At 38.9% G+C, this 21,842-nt stretch overlaps 1 protein-coding gene across 3 annotated transcripts in view; it reads left to right on the forward strand.

Annotated features, from left to right (window-relative positions):
* The window catches only part of SLC23A1 (solute carrier family 23 member 1), a 144,219-nt gene that overhangs the window by 58,998 nt on the left and 63,379 nt on the right, over positions 1 to 21,842 (forward strand). For all 3 annotated transcript variants that reach the window (XM_072400786.1, XM_072400785.1, XM_072400787.1), the window contains 2 exons: positions 12,394 to 12,551; positions 15,323 to 15,411. In XM_072400786.1, the coding sequence (XP_072256887.1) occupies positions 12,394 to 12,551; positions 15,323 to 15,411 (247 nt within the window). The remainder of the gene's footprint in view (positions 1 to 12,393; positions 12,552 to 15,322; positions 15,412 to 21,842) is intronic.

Below are 21,842 nucleotides of genomic sequence, written 5' to 3' on the forward strand. Positions count from 1 at the left end.
TACACTCTGAAAATTACAGGTCATTGTGACATACATATTAGGAGATATGGAGGTTTGTACACAAAGCTGTGAGGATGCAGAATTCACACGCAGCTAGCAGTGGATACATTTCTAAGGCAGAAATCTGAGCTCTGTGCTATGAGATGGGGGCGGGGCTGTCTGTGTTTCCTTCACATGAAGGCTGCACAGGAGGGCACAGAGCAGCTTCTCTGAGATCCGGGCATCCGAGGATGAGAGCTGCCCAGAGCTGGGCGGGGTATTCAAATCAGCCGGGCGGAGCAACCGGCTAAAAAGCTCTGGGGAGAACTATGCTTGATCTCCATTGCTGCTGCAGGTAACGTCGGAGGGAGTAAACAGAGTGCGCTGGTCTGTATTGGCTTATGGCACTGGATTGCTGACCAGATATGCATCTAATAATTTATTACGTTAAGACCAAGAAATATGCTTACCTTAGGGGTGTGTATGCAGTTGGGCTTGTACTGTGAGGCCACCTGGTCAAAGGTGCCTGCTCTTGAGTTGGGATGAATGTGCTTCCTTAAATTAAACAAAGTGTAAATGGAAGAAGGTGGACTGTTTTGTTTTTATTTGTTTTCAAAATGGACTAAATTGTGGGCAGCTCTTGAGGTAGCTTCATAGCTAACTTTCTTTAATTTAAAAAAAAATGTTAAAAAAGTTCAGAGCCGAGGACATGGCATTTTCAATGCCCCAAATGTAACTGTTTGAATGCCTCTCTGTCTCACCGGTTGTGGTTCTGTCCTGAGATCACCCTGTTTTGGTCTCGGATCCTCAGGTTTATACACTCTGTAACAGGACATACTATACCATCTAATCCAATTTTGTTAGTGTTTGGTTCCTGGGACGGCTCAGAGGTAGAAGATATACCTCGCTCAGTGCGCACTTGGACAAATGTATGTCTTTTAGCAGCCAGGCGCACAATCAAGCAAAATTGGATACAAACACAACCCCCTGGTTTGGAACAAGTCATCTCCTCCTTGAAAAATCTATTTCACACGGAAATGCTGGACGCTAAATTGCAGGGCGATGACTCTATTACCCGGTTTTGGACACATTGGTACAAGTTTTTGATCTACGCCTTTACGGGTTCGGACAGTGCCTCGATACTTGAATTGTTTAAATACTCTACCTGGTATATGACCAATATATCAGGGTGACAGTGTGGTCGTGGAATGTTCTTGTGATGATATTGATAGCATTGGAATTGTGAGTGTTCCCTTTTTGTTCCCCCTGTTTATTTTTTCCCATATTTTTTCTCCGTTATGTTTGTTTCATTTTGGTTAAGGTTATAAAGTTGTATTTGTATGTGCATAAAATTAATAAAAACAGTTTGAAAAAAAAAAAAAGTTCAGACCCATGCTATTACACAGTTTTTTAGATCCTGGTATTTCTAAATGTTTCAAATCTAGACCCAAGGTCAAAAGATAAATGGGAAGTGAATTTTATACAATGTGCTTAACACATGGTGAATATTCTTATTTGAACTGTATTTTAAAACTATCTGAAAGGTTCATTTTCAGATCCAATAACTGCCCTTAGGTTGCACATTTTTAAATGGCAATATGAAAAGTAACATAAATAAATACAAGGAGAAGAGATTCCCCTGTGATCCTCATGTGATTTAACATTAAAAACACTGGGACTCCCAGGGCAGAGCGTCATGAAGCGGATGCATTTTAACAGAGATCTCCAGTGCACCCTCAACTGTTTGATTCTTTGGCTGGTGAGCCACCTGTCAATAGCAACAACAGCAAGGATTTCCATCATGGAGAGGAGAAGTGAGAAGGGAGGTGGCACTAACAAGCCCTCTCACCGTACAATACAAAGTTCACATGAATTCACATGGATTATGCAGACACTGGTCAGCCCTTATATTGTTTATTTGCTTCTCCTATACTGCCCCTTTACAAATAAAACCTTCCTCTCCAGCATCACCTGTTTTTCCCCTGCCTAGAAGCAACTCTGGCATTCTGGAGTCTGACGGTTCCAAAATCTGACTATCATATTTTGACAATATCTATCACACTTGGAGAGACATGACCACTGGGGGGCGCTACAGCTTGCAAGGAGGTGGTGTGAACTCTAAGAAAGGCCAAGGCGCAGAATCTAAGCAGTAGCCAGGTCTTCTGCAGGGCCTCTGATGGTTAGGATGTTGTGCCGCTGGTAACTGCCAGGTTGCGGTCCTTGGTCACACCAAGGTGGGCAATATGAAGCATGGTACCAAATCACAAAGCAGGAGGATAGTGGAGGAAGACCAGGGTCGAGACAGGAAGCAAGGAAGAGAGGTCAGATCACACACCAGGGGTCAATTACCAGGGATCCAGAAGACAGACACCAGTAACAGGGGCCACTGTAGGCACAGGGAACACAGGATACAGTGAAAGCAACAGGTGGCAAAGGTAACACAGGAATATCAACAGATAGACAGGAACACTGGAACAGCACAGGGAAGTTGGCTGGTAACCAACAGACTGGATAACCAAAGGTTAACGCTGGAGCTGGACAGAGGAAACACTGAATTAGCCAACAGGTATACAGGAACTAGTTCAACAGAACTAGGTGCTTGGCACCAATGGAGACACATTGCATGAACACTGAGTGGAGTGTGTGAGTTGGATAAATAGCCAGGGATGATTAAGAGGCTGTTTCCTGATAGCTGATAAAGCTTGCTAGCGTAGGCACGGCGAGAGTCAGAACTGCCTGCATGCACAGGAGAGATGCGTCTTCGTTTTAGCAAGGAAAAGGAAAGTGTGACAATATCTTTGAGGATTAGGTTTGAAAATAAATTTGTTGATGATCTAATTTGCATTTCATTGGGATCCTGGGATCTTACAAAGGCTAGTTCTTGACTACTACCTTGATTGAGCTGGCTGTGGGTGAGCTTTGCAATGCCATTACTGAGAATAAATGAGTTTGGTCAACTCTCCCAGTGAAACAATATCTAGCATTTCAATGGCTACCCTGCAACAAGATTGGTTAAGATGATGGAAGAGTTTACTGCATAATACTACTGTGAAAATGTTTGTATTAACATTTCAGCATAGTAAATGGTCTTTGTAAAACATGCTCAGTTAGTAGAATTCTGAATACAATATAAGACATATCAAATTCGAAATCAATGATACTGGATTGAATATGTCATGAGATTGGGGAACTATGCATTGTATGTTATATGTGGGACAAAACATGCACTATTGCTGATAAATCTGATATGCTGCTGATAAACCTGATATGCTGGTTTTATACTAATTATGATATGAATTAAAATTTGTCCATAAAATCCTTGGCATTTGGAGACCAAATTCATGTGTTATTATTTTGGTTAGTCATTTAACCACCAGACGACTTCCATTCTCGGTTTATCAGAAGGATCAAGGTGAATTAAAATTGATTTTATGGAATGTTGCAGATCTTAAAAGTCCTTAATAGTCTTAATGTTCCCAAAAAATACAAAAAGAAATTATCTCCTTGTATTGTGTTTTTGTGAGAAACCCATTGAAATCCATGTAGGTACCCCAGGTCTTAAAATGAACGGCTTTTGCTGATGATCTTCTACCACACATAGCCAACCCTAAGCATAATTTGGTTTTTAAGTTTGACTTTACAATATGGTTCAGTATCGGGATACACTATTAACTTAGACAAATCTAGAGCATTGTATCTTTCAAAGTATGCCAAGCCTGTATCGAGTTAATGGTGATACCTATTCATCTGGTGTAAAGAGAAACTCCTTAGTGAGTTAAAATCATCACAAATCCCTGTAAATTGTATCATTTTAATGTGTTGCCATGTATAAATTTGTAAATGAGTTGATGGTCTTGGTCTAATCTTACATTATTATATTTGAGTAAGATCTCTTGATCAAAATGATAATGTCACTGCAAATATTTTATATTTTTCAGATTTTACCTTTGGTATTACAAAAAAAGTTTTTGAAATGTCATTGGGAATGTAAACAGACCAGTTAAGGTTTCCATGGTACTTGTAACCATACATACCCTGCCCTAGATCAGCAAACTGTTCCCACCTTAGGTTGAATATATATCTTCCTAATTCATAAAGTTTTTTTTCCTGTTGAAAATACTTTAAATCACATTTTGTATTCCTGTTGGCAGGTCTAGCACAAAATTAGGGGGCTACACCATGTTATTTATGCAGTCTTTGTATTTTGTTAATTTATCTTTTGTTATCCTCAAAAAAAATGTGCCACAAATTTTAGAGAAGGCAATATCTCTGATACATTATTATCTTCCTTTTTTACACACTCTTTGAGCCTGATTTATTAAAGTTCAGAAGAAACTGGAGAAGATAGACTATCATGGGGGAACCTGGGTGATCTAGCAAACAATGTTGTCAGTCCAGAATTGCAAGGCAAGATCTAACATGGGTTCTTTCGCTTGGTCATCGGGTATGGAAATGTATCTCCCCCTCCTCCTCCCCCTCCCTACCTAAACAGCTTTGGTATGTCTTCCCACTAATTTTCCAACCTTTCAATTCCTATATGGCATCTCCTGCCTTTTACAGACAGTTTTTATATCCACAGCATATTATTGTATTGCTTACTTATGTGCTTTACATTTTGTGTGGTTGACATCTACCACTATGTTGAACCCTTTGATATGTTTCTGCCTTCAGGTTATAAAAGATTTTAGGGATGTTGTCTCAACCCAGGGTGTGCTTTTTTCCCTATTACTCCAAAATTAGTTCTGGGGAGCCTCTGTTTTGGAGAGAATATGTTGTTACTCCTTGTTCCTGTTAAGTAATGGTCCTCTTTGTTGTCCCAGACATTTGTACCTAATCTTCCTCACATACCCTGGGCTGACCAGTTACCTAGAGGTTGGGTCCCTGTCTTGTCTTGTCTGACTGGCTTTTGCTTGAGATGTCTCTCCCCTCTTCCCTCTTTTTTGAGCAACTACAGATTACGGTTCCCCCAAGCAGGGGGTCTCTTGCATCTCTCTGAGGTTTCCTCTACACCAATATGCCCCTAACACTATCTTCAATATGGATATAAAATCCTGAACTGTTAACATTCAAGGTTTTACCAGTCTTTCAAAGCATGCCCAGGTACTCTATACAATGCATAAAGCAAAGATAGATATCCTTTAACTTAAGGAAACCTATTTCGAATCTACCTATACCCCTATTTGTCATCATTGTCCCTACACAACTTAGTTTCACAGTGAGAATCCCAACTCAATATCCAATGGTGTCTCCATCCTTCACCATAAGTAACTCCCCGTCCAATTGGCGGACTATCTCTCAGACCCTCAAGGTCATTACATCTTCCCAAAGATTTTAAGCTGGAACAATTATATTTCTCGCTTCCCTTAACCAACCCAACCATAACCCTTCTATTGTTGCCATTTAACTACTAACATTGCTTAAATCTTATGCAGTGGGCACATTGAGTGATGGAGGAGACTTTAATTTTGCTTTTGACCCTAGGGTGGACATATCCTCAGGTAAATCCACTGTTCCTTTTTGTAGACATAATTTAAATGTAGCCTCCATGATCTTCTGCTCGTTGACACTTGGAGGGCTCCTCATCCTTCCTGTGAGGATTTTTTCTTCAAACACACACTTCTCACGTACAGTATCTTCTAATAGCCACCACATGCTCGCTTGGCATCCTTTTGCATCTATAAACCCTCGTGGTGTTAAAGTTGAATGTATTTCTCTCTTAAAGGAACAGAGACTTCTTTGCTATAGATGGAGCTTTTATTGACACGTGTGAGAACAATGAAAAATGGCTATTGTTCTGATTTATTCCGAAAAAATAGTGTTATCTATACAAAGTAAAGTAGGGGGTACAGAAAAGTAACTAGAGATTGAAGTGATAAGTGACCCTTGAGGAATCCTGAGTGATTGATGTCCCTAAACAATTTATGGCCCTGATATCCTGTGAATCTCTTCACACCCCCCAAGGCGACCATTCCCTTTGTTAACCCTTAATTAACATTTTAAACAAAGAAAAGAAACTCAACCAGTTGTACAGGATGTTTATCCCCCATAATGCAATCAGATTTCTTGGTATATTTCTCATGAATGGTTCTGCTAGTAAATGGAGTAAAAAGTAATTTTCCTTCTCAAGTGTAAATCAAAAGATTTGCAATATTTGAAAATCTGGTAGAACAATTGTCAGTTGGTAATTGTAACAATTGTAACAACTGTAAGCCTAAACCCAGAGATCCACCTGGGGCAATATGGATGTTGGGACTGCGCCCCCTGGCAGGTGTCACAGGATTACCTGGAGCATGGAATCCAAGTGTCTCCCGGTCTTCACCAGAGCACTCCCCAAGGGATGATGGGCTACTGACCCTAATGGCCACCAGACTACTTTGCTGTGGGGAGCACACCAGGCCACAAGCCCCCAGGTTCTCCGCACCAGGGGCGAGTAGGACAGAGGGCTCTGATTTAGGGACAATGCAGATCAGGTACTAAGTTGGATGACAGCAGGACAGCAGTTCCGGCAGACTGATGTTCAGGGCAGACGGCAGACAAGTGTAGTCCAGGTACAAGCACAGGTCAGGGCAGGCGGCGGACAAGCATGGTCTAGGTACAGGCACAGGTCAGGGCAGGCGGTAGACAGATGTAATCCATGGTAAAAGCACAGGTCAGGAATCCAAAAGGGCAAGAAATGGCAGAGTGTAAATGAGCAACTCACAGGTAACAAGGCTGAGGATCCAGTAACCAGATCCTGGAATCAGGGAGGTATAAAAATGACTAGCAGCCATTAGTAGGGCAATGAAGTAACCAGGAATTACTCGTTGGCGTTACAAGCTGCTCGTTGGCTGCTGCACATTTCCTGAAATCCCTTTAGCTCAAGTGCAGGGGATGCTAAAAAAGGCACATCTTTGCACATCTAAGTGGTAACAGTGAAAAACAAAACGTGTTGATAAAAAAGTGTTTTGTTGGTGTGAGGCAAAAGCCTTGTGTGTAGTGTATTTTATGATACCTACTTTGAAAAATCATAAAGTCCATATCATTTCCCCCTCAAGTTCATTTCCTGAACTTATATTATTTTGTACTCATATAAGAGACTTGGCGAGCCTGCTACCCACACGACATACTGGTTGGCAACACAAAATAAAAATAAAGGTATCCAGCAAAGTGACTCTCCAAACTTTGCTGTAGGTCTTAGGTGCCAGGGAAGACTGCAGGTCTGCAGGTCTTGTTCCTTTATAATTCTTTCTTGATTTCCCTGACACAATAAAAACATTTATTTTTTCCAGCACACATCAGTGTATATCATTCTAGGCTGCCCTGACTTATAAACCATTAGATCATGATCCAACCTAGAATGCTGGACAACATCAGCGTATTTGGGTGCATGACAAAGCAAGTTGAATTTTTTCCTGCAATTAACCTGCTTAAATTTCATGTTCATGGTATTAGACAAAGGAACAGTAGGATCAATATGAGCATGCTGTAGATTTCCCAATTTCATTTTTTATGTTTAATTGTGTCTTCACTCACTCACCTACATGTTGAGCTAGACTCCTTAAATTGTTTCTTAACACTTCCAAATCCATAGTGTTTAATGTTCCCATTGCAATACCACCTGTCCCTAAAGCTGTATTCAAGATATCTATTTTTACTTTATTGCGAGTATACCCCAACTCCAGCCCAACTTGAGCATAAAGATCTCATTCTTTACATATGCAGCACATCTTTCATCCCAATTATCAACCCTAAAATCTTTCATTGCTATCCTCTGGTTGTATAATACAAACTATGTTTATGTTAACACAGTTCTTTGTGAGGATAACTGTGGGACTACCTAGTATGCAGTTTAATTATGGGTGTACTACATTTACCAGGATTCATTTTTTAAGGCCCCAAAACAGTTTTCACACTTGTTTATTAATATTTGTTATAAATATTTTATCCACAGTTCACTCACTTTACCCCCGTCTTTCCCATGTGCGCCATTGTCTTGGAATTGTTACTGGATCACTGCAACCTTCATTAGTCATCTTACAAAATGGCCATATAAATGGCCCAAATCCTACCCAATCAGTGTCACATTCACACCTCTCATATTCTCATTCATTGGTTATTCAATCATTCACTCATTTATTCAGGGTAAATCTAAACCATTATTTAGAACATCCCACTTCCAAGGATTTGGACCAAGAAAATATAATGATTGATTGGCATACCAATATGCCACTTCAAAGGAATAATGTCCTTCAATGACAGAGATGCAAGTGTTTTTTCATAACATTTTTAAGGAAACTACGTATGTACATTTATCCTAAATGTTTTCATACATTTTATGTTTTCATCAGTTTTAACATGTAAGACCAATATCCTTGCATACTTTGTCATAAACATTTTGCTTGATCTTTCAAACAATTCACCTATGTATACTAGTAACAATAATAATATGCCAAGATGCATAATTTTCTCCATTGGAATCCTCAGGATACAATTTATCTTGTTTACATCTTACTAAAAATGGATCTGTCACATTCACAAAATCTACACTATTGGGTAAATAAGTCACTGTACCATTATTCACAGAAACCTTTTTTAGAGTCATTACTATTAACTATTTCAGGAATGATTCCTGGAATAGGACAGACCTCTTCTTCTGGGTCCTTCTCACTCTGGGATTGTCTCATCTGGCAGAGAAACTCCTCTGAGGGACAACTAGTCACATGACTATGGACTTTGTACAGCGCTGCTTAATATGTAAGCACTATATAAATACAGTGTAATAATAATACTAATAAGTCACATGACAACATGACAATCTCAGGACTACCTTTCAACACATCCTTTAAAGACTCCACATATACCATATAATGTGATATAATGTTAATGTGGCAGCTCTACCAAAAATTGAAGCTTGGATAGCCTCTGCATTGAATTTCCATCATGGAGCAAGAAGATTACATATGTCATCAAATAAAGCACTGGCCCTGACACTATACTTCCACATTTAATAGGACATTTGTGGAAGTCCTCACTCCTTTTCTTAGTAAAGTCTTTAATGCAGTCATCCCAAATGCCCCCTTTCCTGTCCAAAGCCTTAAGGTGCATATCTCATTAATCCCTAAGCCCAACAAGGACCAAACTCAATGCTCCAATTATAAACCTATTTTATTGAGCAATGTGGATATTAACTTGTTTTCCAAAATCTTGGCAAAAAGATTCAGTGATCACCTTCCTACCCTTATCCTAAAGGATCAGATAGGTGTTGTCAATGGAACACATGGCAATGCTTTGTGCAACATCCCAGACATTCTGGGCCTGGTTCTTAAAGAGCATCACTATAACTCTTATCATTTCCTGATATTCTGCTACTATATGTTTTTCACTCCATACCTCTATCCCCTTCAATTATATGTGAGTTTTGAGAAGTTTGAGGAACTTTAAAGTAAATAGACTGCACAATTGGATCTTTGTCATAATGTCCCTCTTTAGGTTTGTTCAAACTTGATTAAATACCTTGGAGTGAACCTTCCCCCAGACCCCCCCCCTCCAAAACTGTTTGCTGATAATTATACCTAATTACTCTAGAGAATTCAAGATAGCCTCTGTAAAAATAACAATTTGCCTCTATCTTGGTTTGTGAGAATGAATGTATTAAAAGTTTACATTGTTCCAAAGGTTCTTTACTTGTTTCAAACTGTATCAGTGTCCCTCCCACACGCCTTCCTTCAAAATATACATTGTCTGTTTAGTCATTTTTACCTGGCCCTCTGGATGCCCCAGATCTCCTTTAAATTGTTGTCCAGACCTAAATTTAAGGGAGAAGCTGGCCTTTCCACATCTCTCCTTGAATCTTTAGAACGCTTTTGGTCAGATTTGTTGACCGGTTTCAAGGTTATGGGACCAAGCAATGGGTAACACTTCCAAGGCACTTTGACATTCATTCTTTACCTTGGATTGATAGATCACATATTAAGGATGTCCATTCTTTTCCAACTGTTTCCTGGGATCTTTTTACCTATTAGCATAGACTTCTCTCTACTAACACTCTCCACTAGACCTGGACCTTTTACTGCAGTATTCAACAACCCAGCTTTTTCATTAGCAATGAAGGTGCCCTACTTCCTTTCATGGGCCCAACAATATCATCATTTAGGATCTGTTTTGTAGGGAGCCCCTGTACCCCCATTAATAGTCTTGCAGATTGATTCTTCTAATGGAGTGTTATCATGGTTTTCAAACAGCCAGTTAGCTCCCTTTCTGACCTTGTTCCTAGATTGGCATACTTTGAATCATTCCTTTACCTCTTTCCAGAGTCTACTTCTCCAGTTTAATAAACCTATGCATTTGGTATCTGCCATGTATACAATTCTCCACAATAATTCACATTCTGATACTTCTATCTATGTAAGACATTGGCAAGAGGAACTGGGATTCTCCCTTTATTTTGACTCACAAATATACATTAACGCTAAAGGCCTTACACGTTCTTACACTTACCAGTGTCCATTTGATCTTTGTTGGTTCTCACCTTCAGTGCCTGAGACTTGTTACATATCTTGTGGTTTTCCAGTTTTGCACACGTTTTGTGAGATGTTTTGATTGTATAATTTTTCCCAATGTGCCCTCCATTACACTACTCTCTATGATCCCAGGATGTCTAGGCTCTATTAGGAGAGATATTTTGCTGCACTTTCGTACAGCTGCTAGAATGGTTATCCTCAGACATTAGAGATAAACATCTGATTTTACCCATAATGAGTTGCTGGTGGAGTTAAAGTGTAAACACCATATGGAGCAGCTAGTGGTAGAGGATGGCAAAAAGATAGATAATTATATGGGTAACTCTTGCTTCACTGTTTTGCTTTCCTCCTTATCATTTACCAATCCCCACCCATTGTTTTTCTTTCACTCTCTTTTCTACCTTCTCATCTCTTCTTCTGATTTTTTTTATCTTTTGTTTTTTTGTACGGGGGTTTTATCACTTTGTTGGCTGTCCTGCCAAGGTTCTATACATTATGATTCTATTATTTATTTTAACCCTCATTGTTGCTCTATTTGTTGGGAATATTTATGTGCACTGTATATTCTTCCTTTTTTAACTCCTTCTTTCCTCACTAATTGTATATGATATATATATATATATTTGTAATCTCAAGGAATATTCTGGTTGTATACCATTACCTCTTTTTCTGGTTTTCTTAATATGTAAAAAAAACAATATAACAAGTATTTTTGCATGGAAAAGAAGAGTAAACAACTGCACAGTGAGGTGTTTGGCAATAAAAACTGAGATACCCCATAGACAAAGAACAAAAATAGAAAGGTTCTCAGATAATGTAAGTATAAGCATAGGTTTTTAACTAGCTTCTGGTACCACATTCGTTCCTCAGCTTCACATACACAAAGGGAAACAGCGTAAAAAAAAAGTGAGAAAGTTAATCATGTAAGGGGAAGAAAATGGCCTCTGGAATTGGAAGGTGGAAAAACAATTCAAGTGAGAACAGTCATAAAAGTGATGTGTGATTTGGGTTCCCCTTTTAGTCTGTGATCTCTTTTGCAGATTAAATTATCATTTCAATAAGGTTTTCTATATTATTTGTATTTCAGCTGTCTGGTTGTAAGAAATTAAGTTCTACATGTGTACAGAAATCACATTCCTTTTTTGAATTATTTCTAAATGCCTGTGTGAACATATGTGTGATATATGTTTGTATCGGTGGAGGTTCTCCTTTGCCCAGGTCATTGTATATCTAGTAGTTGTTAATCTCATTCAGTTGGATTTGTTCTTGTAATGTTGAAAACGTTTTGCAACCTTTCAGGCTGATTTATCATCTTGAAAGCCTAACAAAAAGTTTTCCACATTACAAGATTGTATCCAGTTGAATTTGATCAACTACTACTAGATATTTTGGTTTATTAGTTTTATTAATTTTACCATTATAAAACCACTATATGGAATATACCCGTATAATAATGTTAAAAATACTAGTAAAGGAAAAGCTTTGAACTAGGGACAGCTACTTGGTTGACCCCAGCCTTGTAAACCTCTATGAAATAGTTTTATGACTAGTCTCACCTCTATTACTAATTACCCCTTCTAATCCATAGCCCACTTCTCTGTCCCTTATCTGATTAACTTTCTAAGGCTTTTGACATATATTAGAATCAGGATTAGATTGAGGAGCAGGTACCTGAAACAGGTTACTGATTTAGGATTGATTTTAATAATTCATTAGGTCAATCACTCTAGCTTTCCTCTCCTCTTCTGATATAGGTTCTGTTAGTTTACCTTTCTAAGGTGGATCTAATAGGTAACTAATAGTGATAGTGGTTGTGAAGTTATGGTTTCACCTCTAACCTCTACTACCACCATTTGTTTTTACCCATTGCCTCTAAAACCGCTGTTTTACTGACACACTATTTTTTGCCTTGCAGCACTATTTGACATGCTTTAGTGGGACCATTGCTATACCCTTTCTCTTAGCACAAGCACTTTGTGTTGGAAATGATCAACAAACAGTAAGCCAACTAATAGGAACAATATTCACCTGTGTTGGGATCACTACATTTATCCAAACAACATTCGGTATTAGGTATGAAATATTTTATTGTTTATATTGATTTTAAATGTCATCTATATGCCATTCTAAATTATTTAGCTAATAATCTTTTTGGACAGTTTTTTACTTTATCCAGAATGCCGAATACTTTATCCAGAAATAGCAGACTTGTTATTTAAGTGAGGATTTACTTTCTGTTTTTAATAAATATGATATGACATTTCACAGGGTGCCTTTTTTCACCAGGGTCACTTTTAAAAGATTCTCTTTCAATGAAAAGTCTGTTTTGAAATAGGCGAGGGATGTTTAGGCATCTTGATGTGCTCTTGGTGCTAACAAATTACTCCCAATCTGGTGCTTTGAAGAATCAGGATAAATGTAGTTTCTGGTTGCTTGAAAATTACCAATAAAAAAGACTCAACTAATTCTATACCCCATAATATAACATGTCATAAACACTGCATAGACTTGATAACAATATTAAAATACACTAATTAAAATCAAATAAGGCAGATTAGACAAACTTCACATACTATAGCATAGTTTTACTCTATACAACTTTGTAAATGCATTTATACAGAAAGAAAAATTTGAGACAGATTATTATGAAAAAAGTTTGAGTGCATAATATTATTATTAGGAAGACAAATGGGATATAATCATACTCTAATGCCATATGGAAACAAATTATTTTATTGAAGTGTTGGGGCAAATCATTGAACTTATGGGTGCAGATCATTATTATTAGGAATTATAGGAGCAGACTAAATAAGCATAGGAGTAGATTAATGTAATCAGGGCCGAAGTCAACCAATTCTACATTGGCTAAGGTTGGCATGATTTGCCAGGATGATGTCATGACGGTCAGTTGTTGATGTGTACCAACATTGAGGCCTGTTCAAAATGCAAACCACAAGTACCTGTCATTTCTCTGTGTGACCACAGCCATTTCACTGCTGCACACGTTACAAGAAGCCTATTTACATGAAGCCAGGACATAAAGGAATACAGGTGATGTCTGCTGCTTCACACTTACATTTTTTTCTGGAGATAATAAAGTAAGACCTTCATTTTGCACAGCTACATGTTCAGTTTCTTTTATGGCCAGTACATTTTTCAAGTTAAGACCCAATCAAAGCCTGGTAAGTCTTTCATTCTGACAGGTGTGCTTATTTACACCTGTTTATACACAGAAGTAGGTGAGAAGAGACTGAGAATGAGCTGCAGGGGGTGCACAGCTAGAAACTGAAGTGAGAATTTATTTGTTGGTGCTTGGCATAGGTGCAGGGCACTGTGAGATATAGTAAAATGAAGGCTCTCCAAATTGTCAGAGAAATATTTGGTACTGCCTGTTCCCCATCTGTTAGGGATTCTGAATCAGTAGGATGGATGGTGGGTACGTATTTCGAATGGTAGGTTGCTGGGATTTTTCTACTGGGTCTGATTTGTTTTTTCTCTCTTTCATACTCCCTATTGCTTACTACCCCTATTTCACATGCTCTCTTCTCTCTCCCTAAATCACTTTCCCTCTATCTTTTCTCATGTCTGTTATATCCCACATTTTCTCTCTGAAAACTTTAGCCAGGCTTCTTATGGCAGATGGGACAGGTGATGTCCCTTATGTAATAAAAAACAACCTCACCTGCCTGTTCACAATCTTTTCTATTAAATGAACTAATTTGAAAACTTTAGCCAGGCTTCCTATTGCAGATGGGACAGGTGATGTCCCTTATGTAATAAAAACAAACTCACCTGCCTGTTCACAATCTTTCCTATTAAATGAGCTCATTTGCACATTTGCAGCTCAGTGTACAATCCCAGCATAGCTAGCTGCCAGGTATGAATGAATTCCCATGTGCATGCACAGGATTTATGTCATACTGGCATGGCCAATCAAGATGTCTAAATATACTGAACCCCGAGAAGGACTGGGTGAAGATGTTGTGGCTGGGATAAAGCAAGAAAACGTGAGTGTATTTAGAAAAATTGTTAAGCTCAGTGTTATAAAAAAGTTTGGCAACAGGCAGGTCAGTTTTTTTTATTACAGTAGAAGCAGAGCCTGCCTAATCACAATGCTTTATTCTCATAGTTAACATCCACTTTAAGGTGACTTATGGGGGAAGGTGGGTCTCAGCACAAGCTAGCTGGCCTAGGGAGACAAAAGAATAAATCTGGCCCTGATTATATTACAGTATAGATGCAGTTTATTATAATACAGACACATGGGGTAATTCTAATACTTATAGGTTTGGGGGAAGATCCTATATAAAGTTGTAAATATTGTGCTGCATTTATTTTTGTTATCTTTATGTGAATCACATTACCACATCGACCCCTGCTGACAAAATGAGATATGACATCTGTAGTAGCAAAGTTCCAATGCTGGGAAAGAAAAGGGGTGCCCACGATTGCTTGAGCTCCAGATAATGGGGAGATTACCTGTTACCTATCTACCTGCGAGCAGCTCTTTCTCTTTATTTTTGAAGCATCTATTCAAATAGGAGATAATGTAATCAATAGTCAAAATCTCAAAATGTGGAATTTTAAATTGTGCAGTGTTCTTTTTAGCATTAATGTAAGAAACAATGCAAATTTGTTCTAACAAATTTCCCAGATTTTAAGATTCACCTGAAAACTTTGTGACCCATGCAACTACAGTGTTATAATTAAATGTTCTTTAAACCCTTTAGTTAGATCTTGTGTTTATCTGTGTATTTTAGTAGAGACATCATTATGCTCTATATAAGTTGCATGCCTAATGTGGCAAACATATTTATAATCACATACTACTATTTGTATTCCAGGCTACCTCTCTTTCAAGCAAGTGCATTTGCATTTTTAGTTCCCGCTAGAGCCATACTTTCCCTGGATAAGTGGAAGTGTCCCCCTGATGGTAAATAAATGCTCCAACTCTTTTCTGATTAAGGAACAAAATAACGCTGTGGAAATAACTTCAACTGTGAAACATTTTGTCCAAATTAGATAATGTTATTATTTGATATTTAAACATGGAGTTACAATATACTGAGATATACACTACCCATTACATAACAAATGATGTAACTACCAATTTTAATCTTATATGACTTAGATAGCATTTAGACTGAAGCTTTTGACAAATCATTATAATGCTGGGTTTGAAAATGCCAGTCAGCAATTTTATAACGTTTGCTGAAGCCTTGATCATTATCTTCAAATGCAGACCTGGGATGAGGTACAAATATAGCACAATGCTAAGTTATGGTCAGATTAGTAAGAGGTGCTAAAGTCATGTGAAACAAAGTGATGTCTTCCATCCAGCTGACAAAGCATTAGCCATGCGTTGTCAGCTGGATGGAAGATATCACTTTCTGGTGTTTTGTCACGGGATGGAGGACATCACTTTCTTTGGTGTTTTGGATTTGTCAAGTTGTCACCCTTCAAGTCCAAGTCGAGTCCCATGTCATTGACACCAAGTCCCAAATCAAATCTCAAGTGACCAAGAATTCTTACAAGTCGAGTCCCAAGTCAAGTCACTTCATTTATCAAGTCGTTTACAAGTCGTATTTAGTCTGTTATAATGCCTTTCCCCCCTGCATTCCTTGCATTCTAAGTCCACTAAGTTTGGCTTTCTCCGCTGACAGCTGAAGGCGACGGGGAGGAAGGCAGTGAGGCTTCTGTAACACTGCCTTCCTCCCCACCCCCTTCAGCTGTCAGAGGAGAAAGCCGTGGACCTAGAATGCAAGGAAGGTGGGGGAGAAGGCAGTATTACAGAAGACTCACTGCAAGTCGAGTTGCAAGTCAATGGACAAAATCCCCAAGTCAAGTCGCAAGTCGATGGACAAATCCCCCAAGTCAAGTCACAAGTCGTTTATTAGGTGACTTAAGTCAGACTCAAGTCCAGGTCGCGCAACTCAAGCTGCAACCTCTGTCACTTCAAGATATGGTACCCTCTGCCCATGGTAAGCGTAAAAATTAGGATGCATATGTTTCTTTGTCTAACATTTTATTTATGGGTAAATCTATTTTTTATTGGCATTTTGAAAATAAAATACAAACTGTGCAGTGAGAATAAAAAGCATTAACCCAAGCTTTAGGTAGGGTGAAAGTGCTCCGAGGATGACCACATTTTTACTGTAGCCCTGGCCAGAGAGCCTTGAGGTCCAAAGAAAATAAGGCTTGCTCCACCAAGATAGATATTTTGAGCTTAGGCATTGTATGTCTCTCAGCAATTCAACGATTCGGGCCAACACTGCAGCCTTTTGATACAACTCAAAATTTTGTAATCCCATGCCCCTAGGGAAGCACAGGATGGAATTAATGAGGCTCAAGTGGGTGCTTCGCTAAGCAATTGTGATTGAGGGGGACTGCAAGGTTCGCAAGAATATTGTAGATGTGTCTATAGGGATGGTGTAGGGATGTGTAAGATATAATATTAGGTCATCTGCATAGAGAGGTAATTTATGATGATAGGCAGGCATCTGGATGCTGTGTATGAGTATGAAAGGGTTCTTATAAATTGCTACAGCCAAGTTTTTAAAGTAAAACTCACTCATCTTTACTTCCACAGATCCCTCGATCCCTCCAGGGATTTACTAGATTGGGTCCCACACGTCCTGTCATCATTATTCCTACTTCTGCCTATGTCATCCGATCATGCACTGTTCAGGTGCAGGATCGGGTGATGTAGTCTGCTTCTGCTTTCACAGAATATGTGTAGGATCAGCTTTTTTTCCCCCCTAGAAGTCTCCTGGGATGCATGATGTGTGTCCCCCCCCCCCCAAAAGAAGGTAAAACATCTGGATTACTATAAGCTACACAGACATTCAATGGAAAATGTATCTCCCTCATTGCTGGCACATGGTCTCCACTCTCCCCAATTTGCTCTCACACCAACTGGGATAACCTGTGAGCAGGAATATATGAAGAGTATCATTTTCTTTTGATAACACTAGAAAAGTATTACCCTCCCCACAGGCAATAATTTCACATTTTTGACTTTTACTTCCAGTATAGGCTTTTACTTTTCCACCTTCAGTAACATCATCACACTGAATTACATTTACTTCAGTTTTGTTCTTGACGGTCATTTTACAGACAGGGTCACCGGAGTAGAAAATAGCATGATGCTCATTTTGGGACTCAACTATACTTTTCCACCCTCTATTACCAGGTACTAGACCCACTATTTTTGGCTTATGGCTTCTTCACCTGCCTTGTCTAACAGCAAAGTAAAATTTTCTACATTTGTCAACTCTATTACCAAAGGTATGTGTTCTGTCACTTAAGGGGGAATTTCAGTTTCCATGGAGGCATATCCATGTCCAGAAAAGATCACTTCTCCTTGTAGGTTTGATACCACAATCCGTGGTTACCTTCACCTCAAGTGCGGCTTGTTGCAGCTCTTGTGGTGATGAAATACCATGGCTTAAATAGACGTGAAACTGCCAAGTTATCTGTTGTTAAGGTTGAACATCACTTGCAAAATATTTTCACCCACCCCCAGGTATGTGTCGGGGTGTTCTTTCGTAATGATTCTTTAATGAGTCTATTCATGCGCTCCATGAGTCCAGCAGCTCTTGGATGATAAGCAATATGGAAAATCTATTTGTTTCCCAGTTCTTCTTTCAGTCAGGCAACCCTTGTGTCAACTCTTTTTTTTTTGCTTTTTTGCTTTTTTCTTTTTTATTCAGCAATCTGTACAGAAACATATTACCATATATACAAGTAACAGAGTAAACATCGGTACATAATTTAATAGACCCCCCCAGCGTTCTTATTTTGTCCGTATTTCCACGCAAAAAGCATTACATTTTTCTGCATAGAAATTTATTTTACATTGTAGGCCTATAATTCTTAGGCATAACTCACCGAAATATGTCCAATATTTAATAAATTTATTAATAAAGTTCAAATAAAAAAACACACATAAAAATTTGGTAAAAAAAAAGGTAAAAAAATAGGTAAACATGTAATATAACTGTACAGTAGCATGTATAATATATATAAACTATAATTGTACATATATGAGGATTTTTTTGTATTGGACTCAATACAGCTATTTTGTATTGAATCCAATACAAAATTATTTTAATTTCCTGCCGCTTCTCCCGCGCACACTGACGCATGCACAGGCATCACCAGGAAACCCAGCTGGAGATCGGAGGGAAAAGACGTGTCCCCAGGACCTGCAACGACCAGCGGGGGCGCCGGGAGACGACACCGGAGCAAGGTGGGTGGGGTTTTTATGTTTTAGGCAACCCCAAGTGTGACTCGGGACTACCATTTTTTGCATAGAAAATCCACCCCAAGTCACACTCGGGATTACCGGTAGGGGGGTTAAGTCATCAGTGTCAATAAACAGAACAATGAATCCATATACCAAAGAGAAAGGCAATATAGTACCCGTTTACTGAGAAACTTTCACTTTATAAGGGTGAGGGTAGAATAGGGGTTGGAAAGATATGCAGACAGGAAAGGGGGAAACATTTGGGGGGAAGGAATGGGAAAAGGTAAGCACCACAACTTACAACATATAGCAAAAGAAGATTTCTAAAAATCTGTGTAAAACCCCAAAACTCTCTTCTTCAAAGTTGTTACACATCAAAGACAAATATTCTGACTCCAAGTATACTGAATCCAAAAAACCACGTCTTTTTAAATTTCTCGGTTCTCCCATCTTGTGCTGTAATTAGACCCTCCATAGACCTATGTGTGTTTCCAGAGTACCGGAAAACACGCCTTTGCTGTGTTGAGCAAATGTTGAGAATTATGAAATATGTAGCAGCACCATTTCTGGCTTATTGTGGATGGAAATGTCTGTTATGGATGATGTCTGTCATCATCTGGTCATGGACCAGAAAGGTACAAGTACCAGGCATTCCCAAAATATACGGGGAATAAAAATTACCTGGATTGCTCTTATATCTCCAACAAGTCCCATCCATTTGTGGATCCATGTCAGATGAAAATCATTTGTAGCTTAGTTCTTGATAAGAGTTACTAAACGAAGCTTTATGGCCAAAATACATGATTTGCTCCAACTGCTCTGGCAAAAAAAGTTAAGAACAGGCCAGTCTTGACCCAGCTAATAATAATTATTGAACATAAAATAATGTAGGGGCCCTTTTCACAGACAAAGTTATTCAAAATCTGACGAGCGGACAAAATGTTGTGGTGTAGAGATGGAATGGACAAAATGTGATAGTTGCATAGTTCGCCAAGCATCTAATGCTGGGAGTGTATTTTCCAGCTGCAAAGTTTTAATTGGCATCCAATCAGATGCAGTGATAAAATGTGTCACTCTGAATATCCCTGCTTCACGGCAAACTTGGACCAGAGGATTGTAAAAACCAGGTTGGAACTGTGGGTGGCCAAGGTTAGGAGACATAGGTGAGGGATATTTGCACAATCCTGAAGCTTTGGGATTGTGGATATCCTTGAAATCACATTATGAGGAGACCAAACCACTCCAGCCAGGGATATTGGAGACATTGCATCTTGTAACAGTGCCCATGGTTTCTGTCTCCCACCTCTTGCTAGATGCGTAGCTTCATTGTATAAAAACAGATTAGGAAAGGCTATGCCCCCCTTGGTCTTGGGTAGTCTAAGAATCTGTTAATTCTAGGGTTATCCCCACCCCAAAGCAGAGAAACTCCTGCCTAAATTTATATAGCACAGAGTCTAGTAAGTGAACTGAAAGTGTCTGTAATGGATACAATAAATGTGGCATTGCGTTCATCTTTAGCACATTGCATCTAGCAAACCACGATAATGTCTGTTGTTTCCATCGTTGTAGATTTTGTCTGAGTGAATTTAGCAGGGAGAGAAAATTTAATGTCATAAACTGTGAGAGCTTTGTGGGTATCTTGGTCCACAAATAGGAAATAGCTCTCTTAGCCCAATTTAAAGGAAAATACAAAGTCAAAACGGTCAATCAACTCCTGGGAAAGTGAGAGCAATAAGGCTTCAGATTTTTGGAGATTAATTTTATAACTCGAAATGGATGAGTAGGTGTGCATTTATGTGGGAGAAATGGGTAATGTGGTCCTCAGGGATGTAAGATAAAAAAAAGCATACGCTGCTATTTTATGATCTTGCTTTTGTACTTGTATACTTTAATATTGAATTATTCCGAATATGTCCAAGGAATGGTTCCAGGATTAATATAAACAATAAAGGGGATAACAGACACCCCTGCCTGGTGCTGTTACTTATGGAGAAGGGTTGAGAGAGAAGGCCAATAATTTTGATTTAGGCTGCTGGATCAGAGAATAATGAATATATCCAAGATATAGTTTAGATGGTTAGATGGTATAGTTAGATGGTAAGCCTATGTAGTAAGGTAAGTTTTAAAAAATCTGAGTCCCATCTGTCAAATGCCTTTTCGGCATCTGCCAGTAAAAGCATTGCAGAGATTTTTTGAGTTTGGACATAATGAATTAGATTCAGTGTTCTATAGGTGTTTTTGCGTGTCTCACAACCTGGGAGAAATCCTCTCTGGTTAGAGTTGATGATGGAGCGGGGTGAGGCGCCTGGCCAAAATACCGCTGAACAGTTTTAAATCAGTTTAGATATAGGCCTGTAGCCCGCAAAAGAGTTAGGATCCTTCTCTGTTAAAAAGTAAAAGGGTTATGTGAGCTGAGAGGGTGTCTCTGGGTAGAGCCTTACCCCTAGAGATAACATTGTATACTTTGAGCAGGTATAGCGTCAAAGTTAGTAAAAAACACTTATAGAAGCGAAGCGTCAGACAGTCCGGTCCTGGCGCCTTGCGTGTCGCTGCTCAAGTAAGAGCAGAGGACAATTCTTCTGCTGAAATAAGAGCATTGAGGGCTTCAAATGACTCTTCGGGTATGGACGGAAAATTAGAGATAGGGGCGGATCAACTTTTCTTTATACTTCACTGTATGCAGTTGCTGTGTATTATCTAATTAATACAGCTTCCTATACAGGTCAGAAAACCAGGAAGGTCCCTGCTATATCTGGGGTGGAGTGCACCCTCCTCCCATGCGAGGAGGCAATACTAGGTATAAATGTCCTAGCCCTCTTTTCTCCTAGAGCTCTTGCTAATGCCCTCCTACATTTATTGGAGTGTTCCTAATAGAACCCTTTTTATTTAGTTTAAAGAAATTTTGTCTTGAAATAGTTTATCTATTTAATTCTTTCCTGGGTGGGTAAGTTGACCCTTATGGGTAATTTCTAACTTGTGTAGTTCCCTGAGCAACTGTTTTGGGTTTTCTTCCCACTCCTTTTTGATTTTGTGGCCTTGTTAAATAAAAATACTCTAATATAACATTTGTTTGCCTAAACGAATTATCAACCAAGGTGATTTTAAATCAAAAAAGG

Source organism: Pyxicephalus adspersus, chromosome 2, assembly GCF_032062135.1.
Source record: "Pyxicephalus adspersus chromosome 2, UCB_Pads_2.0, whole genome shotgun sequence".
Classification (NCBI taxonomy): domain Eukaryota; kingdom Metazoa; phylum Chordata; class Amphibia; order Anura; family Pyxicephalidae; genus Pyxicephalus; species Pyxicephalus adspersus.